Source organism: Panthera pardus, unplaced genomic scaffold, assembly GCF_024362965.1.
Source record: "Panthera pardus isolate Hobbes unplaced genomic scaffold, ASM2436296v1 HiC_scaffold_10, whole genome shotgun sequence".
Lineage (NCBI taxonomy): Eukaryota > Metazoa > Chordata > Mammalia > Carnivora > Felidae > Panthera > Panthera pardus.
Window position 1 is genome coordinate 93835662 of NW_026526655.1, and position 13285 is coordinate 93848946.

General features: G+C 33.3%; 1 protein-coding gene across 3 annotated transcripts in view; it reads left to right on the forward strand.

The window, feature by feature from the left end:
- The window catches only part of DARS1 (aspartyl-tRNA synthetase 1), a 63464-nt gene extending 50888 nt beyond the window's left edge, over positions 1-12576 (forward strand). For all 3 annotated transcript variants that reach the window (XM_019454840.2, XM_019454848.2, XM_019454867.2), the window contains 7 exons: positions 826-973; positions 4286-4432; positions 5932-5974; positions 7291-7371; positions 8459-8570; positions 8776-8847; positions 11912-12576. In XM_019454840.2, the coding sequence (XP_019310385.2) occupies positions 826-973; positions 4286-4432; positions 5932-5974; positions 7291-7371; positions 8459-8570; positions 8776-8847; positions 11912-12003 (695 nt within the window). In that variant the 3' untranslated portion in view covers positions 12004-12576. The remainder of the gene's footprint in view (positions 1-825; positions 974-4285; positions 4433-5931; positions 5975-7290; positions 7372-8458; positions 8571-8775; positions 8848-11911) is intronic.
- The last annotated feature ends 709 nt before the right edge of the window (positions 12577-13285 follow it).

Here is a 13285-nt window from a genome sequence, read left to right on the forward strand (position 1 = left end):
GTGTACAATCAGCAGATTGGTGTTAATTATGTAGTATAGATAGTGTAAAAAGAGGGAGAAGATGGAATTTGCTAGAGTTACCAGAAAAGAGAATGCAAACTGAAGTGGGCTTTAAGGACAGACTACATTTTCTAGTTAGCAGAAGCAGAATGAGTAAAGAGCATGGGAGAAAATAAAAAATAAGACTAGTTAGTGTTAAGAAGAAATGGAAAATATAGGGTAAGATTAAATTATAAAAACATAAAGGTTTTAGATTTTTTGTCATTCAGTCACCATTTGGGAACCATTGATGATCAGTAGTTAATTAGTTAATTACTGAGCAAGGATGTGTTATAGGAATATTTGTAGAAAAGATGGAGCAGAGCTAGAGTCAGGAAGACTGGGAAAGGAGGACAGTACAGTGTGGACAATAAGAGCTGGACTGAGGTAATGGCTAGAATATATATAATGTTATTTCATTTTTACAAATTTCATTTAGCTTGAGTCAAGTTTTAATAAAATTGAGAAGAACTCACTGTTGGACCTATTTTTAATTACTGAGAAGGCTCTTCAGGATCTTGCACTCCCTCGGGATTCTCCTGAGCCTCATTTATTAATTTACATTTGTTACAGCTTTTACTACATGATTTTAAGAGTTGATAATGAACTTCCTGTCCAAGAGAATGCTGAAACAGATGGCTTATCAAAAGTCTTTCCAAAGCCCTATAATGATAATGAAAATCATACCATTTGAGTACTAGTAAATAAAATTTTATGTTTAAGTCCCAAAATTTCCAAATTCCCAAAATTTCCATTTACTGTTTGTTTCTTTTATTAATGTTACAGTATTCAGAGCTGAAGACTCAAATACCCACAGACATCTAACTGAATTTGTTGGTTTGGACATTGAAATGGCTTTTAATTACCATTACCATGAAGTTGTGGAAGAAATTGCTGACACCTTAGTACAAATATTCAAAGGACTCCAAGAAAGGTAAAAACATATTTTATATCCCTATGTGGACTTAATGTCTAATCAGTTTGAGTTCTTCAAAATAAAGCAATTCATGAATTGAAACGTGTAAAGCTATATATATAAACATATATATATATACGGAGGAGAGCACTTGCCACTTAGATGATCAGTAGTTAATTAGTGAAAAAATGTATACTTCAAACTAGTACTTCTAGATCCAAGTCAGCTTGGACTTCAGCTAGTTAACCTCATTTTGGTGGAGAAGTTTACCAGATTGTGAACCAACCTAACTATATTTTTCCCTTTATGTTACATCCTGAATGTCTGAAAGAAATGCAGCCTATATTACCTTTATAACAGTTTATTAACAAACTGGTAGTGGTAATAATAATAATGTGCTGATAAGAATCTTATAGAAAGTTAATAAACATGTTCAGGATGTTCAAAAAATTGAATTATGTAAAATGTTCACATTAGGTATACCCTCTAAAGTGGCAAATACTTTCTCCCTTAAAGGTCATTGAAAGTTGTTTACTTGTGATGATGTTTAACACCGAGAAAATAGGAAAAGAAAATGGAAAATAAGTTTAGTAAGATCAAGAGTCTTTTTTTTCCTTTCTCCATATTTGAAACAGTACTTAAATATTAGGCTAGAGTAGACTTATCTAATGCTTTGATAACTGACAAAGGACTGTATTTGAAGTTTTTATTTGAAGAGTACTGATTTAACTGTTAATTGTTGGTGTATTTGGATATGCGTCATTGATACTTAAAAGGGATTCAGAAAATACTGTGAGTCTTATTTACTCCATTGCAAGTCTAAATTAATCATTGATCTTACAAAAATCTTGTAGCATAAGCACCAATATTTTCCAGGTGTTCTCTGCATTGCATTGTTACTTTGATGACTACGTAATTGTAGAAAGCCTTTTTTTTTTTAACCTTAGTTGTCTGAAACATTTCAGTACAGTTTATTTAAAGCAATTTTCATTCAGATAATCTATGGGACAACTAATGTTGCCTTATAAAATAAAATACCATTTGAAACTACAGTGAAGGAACAGAGCTTTTCTCATTTTCTTTTCACATTTATAACTCAAGAAAGTTTCTGACGTCTGTTTATTTTGGGTTTTGATATCTTCTCTCTTTAATACTAGAATATAAAATTTCCACTTTGGTTTTTGTAATAACAGATCAAGCATGAATTGGGCCCTTGGGTTTAATCAAATCTTTGTTTACAAATTAGAGACTCAGACACCGTCATCACTAGACTTTTTCAAGTAGACTTAAGGTGGCAACCTAGAAAGAAAAGCCTTTTTATATTAAGTCATTTAGTAATTTTAAGTTTCTGTGTCAGTTTTAAGTTGGATTACCTAGCTTGTGTCATGTCCCTCTCATGTTTATCCTTAGTACTTATTTCTCATAGAATAATATACAAATGTATTTTAAAATATTGGTAGTTATATTTTTGTATTACCATTAATAGAAACGAATGGGGATTAATATCCAAGGCAAAGAAAGGCAATTTAAAAATCAATTTTGGGGAGGCACCTGGGTAGCTCAGTTGGTTAAGCATCGGACTTCGGCTCAGGTCATGATCTCACAGTTCATGAGTTCAAGCCCCACATCAGGCTCTGTCCTGACAGCTCAGAGCTTGGAGCCTGCTTCAGATTCTGTGTTTCCACCTCTCTCTGCTCCTTCTCCACTTGTGCTCTCTCTCTCTCTCTCTCTCAAAAATAAAAATTTTTTTAAAAAATTAAAGATCAATTATTGGGATCTTCTTAACCCTTCTTATTACATCACGATTTGAGTAAATCGGGTGCACAGGTGGCTTCAGTCAGTTAAGCGTCCGACTTTGGCTCAGGTCATGATCGCAGTTCACAAGTTCGAACCCCACATCGGGCTCTGTGCTGACAGCTCCAAGCCCGCCTTGGATTCTGTGTCTCCCTGTCTCTCTGCCTCTCTCCAGCTTGTACTCTCTTTCTCTCTCAAAAATAAATAAAACATTTAAAAAAAAAAAAGATTTTAATAAATCAATGGCTAAGCTTTATTGCTCCCATGAAAGTCTTTAAGACTAATCAGGAGATGATAATGTTTTAATTTCTACTGCTTTCATGGAATATAAACATACTTTTCAATCCTATTAGTTACAGAAAATTTCAAGACACATACAAAATAGAAAGATTGGCCTAATGAACCCCCATGTACTCATCACCCAGTTTCAACTATTGTTAACCCATGGCCAATTTTGTTTACCCATTTCTCCCACCCCCTATTATTTTGAAGCAAATCCCAGCTATCATTTCATCCATAAATAGCAAAGATATGCTTTTTAAATCTTACTAAAATAGGATCTTCCACAATTAATTGCAGTAAATATTTGTCTTGTGCCTGTTGTTTAAAGGCTAGACACTATACTGTAGTGGTTATTAAAATGGGAAATTGGCACTTACAAACTTACAGTATAATGGGGGTGGGGGAAGATAAGTATTCATTAATTTGGTCTACCTTGATGATAACAAGTGTTAAAGGATTAAAAAGCTCCTTTTAATGCCTCATAAAATGGGTATTTTATATTACTAACAGTGTTAACTGGTGTAAGTTATGGTTTTTAATCCTTTAATACCACTGGGGTGGCAAAACAAGATGAGACTGAGAAAGGTGTTAAATATTTTGAGTATTTAAATTTTGTCTTTAACGTAAAGAATTTGTTGATAACACTGTTTCCTGGTGCATACACTGATTCAAAGAATGATTTTGTGTGACATAGGTACTTAACACCTACCAGGTGTTTTTTTCTTAGCTGTTGCCACTACTACAGAAGAACCTAAAAGCCCCCAAGGCAATTTTTGTATTGAGGCTGATGTTACACAAAACAACATTACTCTAAAAGCATTTTCTTTTGAGTTGCCTCTGAATTTAAAAATTTGTTATCAGTAGAACACATAGAACTAAGAGTACGTGCAGTAGACTCTTGGGTCTACATCAGCCGGCCATTAGGGAATGGGCTCCCCAGACAGCTAGAAGCGTCTGTGGGGCTGAGTGGTTCACCTGAAGAAGGCACTTGGCTGACCATGGAGCTGCTACTGCTACCACCACTGAACCTACTCAGATTGCCCTTTACTCATTGTTGCACATATAATGACTCCTGTGAAATGTTAAAAATGTTTCTTTGTTTTAAAAAATATATATATCAAGTGTGTAGAAGAATAGAACTATATGCTCCTTATTTTATCAGTATCAGTAAAATTTTTATGTGTTGCCACAGTGACCTCTTGTGGAGAAAACACTTCATATATTTTTTTATTAACTGCATCATTGTACAAATAGGTTTCAAACTGAAATTCGGACAGTGAATAAACAATTCCCATGTGAGCCATTCAAATTTTTGGAGCCAACTTTAAGACTGGAGTATTGTGAAGCATTGGCTATGCTTAGGGAAGCTGGAATCGAAATGGGAGATGAAGAAGATCTGAGGTTTGACTTTGTGATTTTTTAAAATTTTTAGTAAATTAGATTTAAGATATGAAAGAATGAGTATATTAATGAGTGATGATCTTTTTTTCACCCAGGTAATAAACCTCAGTTTTATTAACTTTGGTATAGAGCATGATCCTGGTTTGTTTAATGTGTGATCTGAAATAAAATGTTGTTTGATGTGGTTTGCCTGAGCTTCGATAGTTTTGTTTATAAAGACCATTTTTTTGTCCCCACCTACCCCATATTTGTAACACTTTAAAGATAGTGACTACTGCCTATGATTTTGTCATCTAATATGTTAGTTCTCTTTCTAAGTCATTGTGTTAGAGAGGGTAGACAGCAGTCTAAATCCATCACCACACAGGATTAGGGCGTAAAATTACGATCTCCAAACTTATAAAAATATCTGTTCTTTATTTGATATATGGTATTATGCTATCTAAATTCACATCATATATCTTATAATTTTGAAGCAAATTATGTGGTTTAATAAAGCAGTTACTATCTACGGTACTTATATTTTGTTCAAAAGTTCTTAAGTTAAAATATTTAACCCCTCACAATAATTTGTACGGATGTAGGAGTGCAAGGGGTGGTGGTTGTCTTTTTTAGGGCTTTTTTTAAGCGTATTTTGCTCAAAACTCTTTATTTTTGTTTCTTTAACAGTAATACGCACTTATGGCTTTAAGCATCTCCTTTGTTGCTAGATTGCATTTTAAAGCAAACTATAAATTCTGTAATTATTTTAAGCTGAGCAATATTTTCTTGATTATTTTGGCAATTGTTCTTACATAGGATAGAAGCTAAAGTAACAGCCTCTTAGGTATAGAAATTTAATAGGTTTATATAACACTATTAAATTTTAAAGACTTGGAAATACTGATTTTTGTTTTATAAACCTTTGATAAAGAGTAACTTAGAGGCACCTGGGCAGCTCATTCAGTTAAGCATCTGACCTTGATTTCAGCTCAGGTCATGATCTCACGGTTGTGAGATCGAGCCCCATGTCACTCTGCACTGAGCATGTAGCATGCTTGGGATTCGCTCTCCTCTCTCTGCCCCTTCCCTGCTTCCCTGCTCTCTCCCTGCCCCTTCTCTCTCTCAAAACAAATAAACTTAAAGAGTAACAAAAAAGAGATGATTTTAAAGTAGAACTACTTAATGGCAAGAATGTAGCCTATGTTGCTATAGTGAACTTTTATTATGTATAATTGTGGGAAATTATTCATCCATGTTATTTCTGAATCTGTGAATTATTAAATCTGTTTATCATTTTATTTAAATATTTTTGAGTAGCACCTACTAAATGTTAAGTCACTGTAATTGCCTTTTTAAAAAAGAGCGGAATAGACAATTAGTATTTTGTCCACATTTTTTATCCTTTGAGAACCTCAAATAGAAGAGGTGCCTTATTAACTTAAAACTATTTAAAGTTGCTATTTGATCTTCAAATATCTAATTTCATGGAGTTTTTTTGGTTTTGTTTTTTTCTTCAGTACACCAAATGAAAAACTGTTGGGTCGTTTGGTGAAGGAAAAGGTAGGACTACATGCTGGATTTCTTTTTCTAAATCTGGTACTAAAGAACAGTTGCAGGGGGGACAGTCTTCCAGAATGTTAAGATTCCAGAATAAATTAAAAAACCAAGGAGGCTGATAGATTTTTTTTAATTCTTGGAGAAATAAAAAATATTCAGACAAGCTTTGCTGAGTAAGTTTGATTAGCTCATTATTTGATTTTTGTACTAAGTTGTACTGAGGTATCCCTAAAAGTAGTATCTGTATCAGACTGTCAGGTTAGTCAGAAAGGACCTCAAGATGATTTGAAATTATTTAGAAACAATCTTTTCTGAGTACCCTCACTGATTAATGGGACTTGAAGGTGAATGAGTTTTCTTTTCTGCCTCTGCTGCTTTCCTATCTCATTTTTTAAAACTCGAAAGAAGATAAAAGCTGAATTTAGTGTGATCTTCCAAGAAATACAAAGAATTGTGTGTGAATGAAGACAGACCTTGAGCTCCTCCTGCTGGTTGTACTCAAGACTGACTGGGGAGCTCACTTCTTTCTGAAACTGCAGTATTGAGTTTACACCTTTAAAGTGCTGTTTCAGCAGAGCTGGTTCCGGTTTGTCAGCTCTATTGACTTTCCCTCTGTGCTTGAGTTGTAGCAAAATGGTTAGCATCAAAACCGTTGAAATGTGATTGTTTTTCATTAAATCTGGATCATATAATAATTATTCTTTCTAACAAAAATGTCATAACTTCATGTTAATGTTACTGATTTATTTCAATTATAGTTTTCATTTGAAGAAAACTACCAGATTTCTTTTAGATGTCTGTACAAAATTTTAAATTATTGGGAAAATAATCGAGGTTTTTTTGAAGATGAATATTGTAAAAGATGCCAGTTTTTCCTAATATAATTTATAGATTTAATATAGTTTTTGTAAAACCCAAAGAGATTTAGAATAATTTAACAAAAGTTAAATTGGATCTGAAATTAGATTAACAAAGGAAAGAAATGAAAATCACTTTATTGCAGCATAATTTTTAATGGGGAAGAAATTATAAAGAGATTACATATCCAAAAAAAAAAAAGAAAGAAAACAATATTTGAACTATTATTGAATAATAAAAGCTCCCAAAAATTAATTATTAGAGGAATTTATAACATGATGGCAAAATACCATAGGATACAGATGTTCCTTGAAAGAAGCAGAATATTTATTGTATATACAGTGTAATTATAGTAATTTTGAAGACAAAACTTATTTTTAAAAAGACAATTACCAAAATGTTAGCCTTATTTTTACTTTGGTTAAAAATTTTTTTAATTTATTTTAATCATTTTTTTATAGTATGATACAGATTTTTATATTCTTGATAAATATCCATTGGCTGTCAGACCTTTCTATACCATGCCTGACCCAAGAAATCCCGTAAGTAATTTTATTTTAAATAATGGGGGGGGGGGGGGGGAGGGAAGCTTTATTGTGACTTTGTTAAATTGTACAATGGGAATAATGGTTTTCATCAGTAATTTGCAATTTTGATGGGCCACTATATATATTACTACTAGTTTCTGCCAATTCAGGTCAGAATGATATTATGAAATTTGAATATTCCAGAAAATTAGTCCCAAAGCCTACATTAAAAATCATTTTCATGGTTCATTTTTTGAAGATTTATGAAGAAGAAATGCCATATAAATAATAAATAGGATCATTAGATTTGCAGACTATAGTGCATATTATTATCATTGACTTTGAACTAAAAAAACAACATTTTGTCCTGGAAGTTCATTTAATTGGTATTGTCTTTTGACCTTTTACTGTTTTTCCATTACAGTGCTTCCCAAACTTCAGTGTGCATCAGAATCACTTGGGGGGCTTTTTAAAACACAGATGACTGGGCCCCATCGCCAGACTTTCTGATTAGTTAGTCTTGAAGGAGCTTAATAATTTGTATTTCTAACAAGTTCTGGGTAATACTGAGGCTCCTGATCCAGGAATCATACTTTGAGAACCATTGGTTTACTGGAAGACAGGGAAAGTAAGTTAAAACATGATAAGAGAAGTTAAGCTATGGTAAACTGATGTTCAATTTACTTTTGTTAAAATTTTTAAAAATCTAAATTAAAAAGACTACTATAATTTGAAGTTCCAAAAATGTCTCAAAATTGTATCATACTTAAAAACATTTCAGATGATAAAGTAAAATGAGAATCGGCACTACTTCTTACAAGTTAGATATGGTGCTCTGATTTGTTATTGGAACGTGTTAGAGGAGGGGGCTATAAAATCTGATAGAGGGAAGGAAGAAGTTATTATTCTGCTCTCACTAGTTTAATCTTGTTTTGGAGAAACAAATTGTGTTCATTGAAGCAGATTGCATCATTAATTTTAGGGGGAAATGGCCTTGCTCTTTGAACAACAGAGATTTTTTTTTCTCTCATATGAGTAATGGAAATAGAATGATAGCCACTAGAAGAGTGGTGTTTTCTTGTGTGTTTGCTTTGCCCTGCAGAAGCAGTCCAACTCTTACGATATGTTCATGAGGGGAGAAGAAATACTGTCAGGAGCTCAGAGAATACATGATCCTCAGCTGCTAACAGAGAGAGCCTTACATCATGGAATTGGTAAACAACTTAAATATATTTGGGAGAGTAATGTATATTGTGAAAAAAGCACATTTTAAACCTTTTAAAGACTTCTCAGAAACATAGTTATTTGTTTTAATCTTTACTGAACAATAATTATTGCTTAGTACTTTTTTTTGAGTTACTAAATAAAATGATAAATTATGTTGGGCTTTTGAGTTTGTTTGTTTGTTTTTTTTCCTAGATTTGGAGAAAATTAAGGCATACATTGATTCCTTCCGCTTTGGAGCCCCTCCTCATGCTGGTGGAGGCATTGGTAATATTATTTTAATATTATGACAATATAGTTCCAATTCAGATTTCATTTGGCAAAGTGTTCATTCATTTCTAACTAAATTTCTTCAACATGAGACTTCAAAAAGTAAATTTTATATATTATTATTGTTTACCAATAGGTCCATAAGTGCTAAGTATGGTACAAATTTGAATTATAACAAATTTTGCGAGTTATGACTAAATGAAAATGTGACTTCCAAGGAACAAAATGAACAGCTAATTTGTGTGTAAAATATTGTAATAAATTTCTAGCCATTTTTTTCTCTGAAGAGTTGAGAAGCAAAATGTCTTTTAAATTGAGTATCCTGTTTTCTCTATGCATCCATGAGTTCATTCACAGTAGCCCAAATTGAAGCTCTCCCTCGAGTTAGCTTGGATTGTTGCTAAATATTTTGTTATAATGTAATGGCTCATTGGCTTTTAGGACCACTTCTAGAGTAAATGTAAGAGACCACTCTGTGATTTACAAAGGGTAAGGGGCACCTGGCTGGCTCAGTCACAGAAGCATGCAACTCTTGATTTCAGGGTTGTGAATTCAAGCCCAACGTTGGGTGTAGAAATTACTTTTAAAAAATAAAGAAATCTGGGCACTTGGGTGGCTCAGTCAGTTAAATGTCCGACTCTTCGGCTCAGATCATGATCTCACGGTTCTTGAGTTCCAGCCCCACATCAGGCTTTGTGCTGACAGTGCCAGAGCCTGCTTGGGATTCTGTCTCCCTCTCTCTCTGCCCCTCCTTCCCATGAGAACACATGCTCTCTGTCTCTCTCTCTCTCAAAATGAATAAATAAACTTAAAAAAAATAAATTTATAAAAAATAAACCTTTTAAAAGTAAATGAATAAGTAAAAATTTAGCTCAATTTTTAGGTGTCCCTATCAGAACTTTTCTTAAAATATTTATTTATTTTGAGAGAGAGAGAGAATCCCAAGCAGGATCCACACTGTCAGCACAGAGACCGACCCAGGGCTCTAGCTCATGTATTGTGAGATCATGAGCTGAAATCAAGAGTCAGATCTCAACCAACTGAGCCACCCAGGCACCCCCTAGATGTCCCTATCAGAGACTCTTAAAAGAATTCTGAATGTATAGTTTCCTTGAAATTTTTGTTTGATGTTTGTTTGGGTGGGAGGGTTGGTGAATGAATAATATAGTACTGTAAAATTTTTCAAATTAAAAGGGTATAGAAGAGTATGTATTCATCTCCCTGTAAGAAACTATTGTTGCTAGTTTTATTTTTACCTTTGCAAAGATAATCTTTGCATATGCAAAAGTAGACACTTTTAAAAATACATTTTTACACAAATTGTAGCATACAATATAAATCATCCAGTACCTTGCATTTGTCACTTACTGTATTTTCTCATTTGTTCCTTATCAGTACTTAGACATTTTCAGTATTTTTTTAACACTACATAGAATCAATCCATTGAAAGGGTACATCAAAATTTGATAGACATGTAGGTTGATACCAGCCTTTTGTTACTACAAACAGTGCTCCACTGGATACAGAATTTAGTTGTTTTTGTTCGTTTGTTTTAATGTTTATTTATCTTTGAGAGAGAGAGTGTGAGCAGGGTAGGGGCAGGGAAAGAGGGAGACCCAGAATTTGAAGCAGGCTCCAGTCTGTGAGCTGTCAGCACAGAGCCCAACATGGGGCTCAGACTCACAAAACCATGAGATCTTGACCTGAGCTCAAGTCAGATGCTTAACCAACTGAGCCACCCAGGCGCCCCTAGAATTTAAGTTTAAATGGGAAATGCACAACTATTTTCTCTCAGAGTATGCAGTAATGTGCATTTTGTTTAATTCACATATTTTTGTGACTGATTGACAATGTACATTTTAATCAAACTTGTGGACATTTGAATTGTTATCAAATACCACTCATTTTTTGGTAATTAATGATTAAAGGGAAGATGTGATATAGTTGGATTTTTAGATTGGTATTAGATTAATACAAAGTTCGAATTTGCAGCTGCAGATTTTTTGGTAAGGAATAGCAATAAAAATATTAATTCTCAGGGGCACCTGGTGGCTCAGTTGGTTAAGTGTCTGACTCTGATTTCAGCTCAAGTCATGATCTCATCAGGCTCTGCACTGGCAGCATAGAGCCTCCTTGGGATTCTCTCCTCTTTGCCCTCCTCCCACTCACTCATGTGCTCTCTTCCTCTTTCAAAAATAAGTAAACATTTTTAAAATGTCAATTCTCTTATTTATATTTCTGTTTTAGAAGTTAAATACATTCCTGGGGCACCTGGGTGGCTCAGTTGGAAGAGCCTGCGACTCTAGACCTTGGGGTCATGAGTTTGAGCCCCACATTGGGTGTGGAGATTACTTAAATAAAAACTTAAAGAAAAAAAAGAAGTTAAATACATCCCTTTAAAATTAAAAGTTATTGCTGTATAAAAATATTCTTTGCATTTTTTCTATAATGTCTTCTACAACTTTGGTGAAATAAATTACACACACAGAGTTTCATTTGCTAGTTCTTTTCGGTTTCTTAGGTGGTACTTGGTCTTAATTCTGACAGTGATACAGTATTTAAGTCACATATCAAAATCAGTCTCTTCTGCACTCAGAACATTTACAATAATGTATCCTAGAGTCTTATACTAGGAACCACTACATTACACATCTATTGAATTACAGTAAATTTCTGGTGCTTCCATTAATAAACTTCCCTGAAGAAGTTTATGGCTCTCGTCTTATACTGATGGTCTAGACTACATAATTAAGATTCTGGTCCCATTTGAAAACATACAGGCTTATAAAATGACTTTTTTGTGTTTGCTTAAATCATAAGTTTTGTATATTTACAAGATTTTTGTAGTTCACAGAATCCATACAACTTAAGGATATCTCATTTAGTCCTTCCCACATACAGCATCATTTCTATTTCTGTATCAGACCCAAAACAGTTCATTTTAAATAAACTCAAAATAATAGAAGTATTTTGTTGATCGACGATACTATGTTGGTAGTTTCAATAAGTAAGACCCTGAAAGGTTTTCAGAAAAGGAATTAATGATTACTTTTTTCCCTAGGATTGGAACGAGTCACTATGCTTTTTTTGGGATTGCACAATGTTCGCCAGACCTCAATGTTCCCCCGTGATCCCAAACGACTCACTCCTTAAAGAAAGCTGTGCTGTTTTTATTCTTTCCAGTAACCTGCTATTGATCAGGCTATTCCTTAAGCTACTACAATGGAGTATATGTTTTATCTAAAGTGCCACAGTTACTTTGGATTAATTCAATATAGGTTACTTTAAAAGAGAAGATTTTTATAACTTTGGACATGCTTCAGTAGGAAATGGTTGAACATTTTAATGAAAAATTCATATGGTTATGTTAAAAAATTCATATTGCATTACTACAATAAATGTTAACAATTTTAAACAGTTCAGATTGTGTAAGGTTTTTTTTTTTCTTTTCTATTTTACAGTGGCTATTTAATGTCTTAAATTTTCAATATTTGGGCTTATTTTTTTAAATTCTGACATTGAAATAACAGTTTCAGGGAACTGAGATTTTAATGAATGTATAATTGACATATTATGGAAAATTAAGCAGAAAGTGTCAGTTCTTTAAAGTTGTTCCCAGAAATCATGTAAAGCAGGTGAAAATACTGGTTAGAAAATATTCAAAATAATGCTGTATTAAATTGTTAAATTCTAAATTGAATTTCAATAAAATTTTAAAACTCGTTACATTTGTCTGTGTGATTTCATGGCAGTCTGATTTTGTAACTGGTTCTTGGCATTTGTAATTTGGGAAAAGAAAAAGTACACAACTGATTTATGTAAATACTTAAAAACAAATGAATGCTGATATATTCGCAACATGTATTCATATCAAGATACAAGTTCAGATGGATTATAGGAGGATAGCATTCTTAAAGCTGAAAGCTTGGGTTGCTTAATAGCCTATTTCATATAGATTAAAAAGTATTGCCGAATTTTCCTTTTTTTTTTTTTTTTTTTTTTAAGTTTATTTGTGAGAGAGAGCATGAACAGGGGAGGAGCAGAGGAAGAGAGAGAATCGCAAGCAGTCTCCACACCATCAGCACAGAGCCTGACGCACAGCTCGGTGCCCACTTCAAGAGTCAGATGCTTAACTGACTGAGCCACCCAGACACCCCTCTATTTCATTTTTAACTGGTACTAATATTTAGTGGATGTCACTAAATTAATGCACTCTCATTTTTCCTACCAAAAATAAATTTTTGTGTAAGAATTACAATTAGAACACTTTCTCTCTATTAAATATGTTGTTAATGTTAATTCTACAGTGAACCACATTAATGGGCAGGAACAAAACAAATATTTTCCTACAGGAAGAGAAAAACCAATACAGAAAAAGGGAGGTCAGAAAGTTAGGACATTACTCCTGGAACATAAACATCTGCCTGTTACTGTT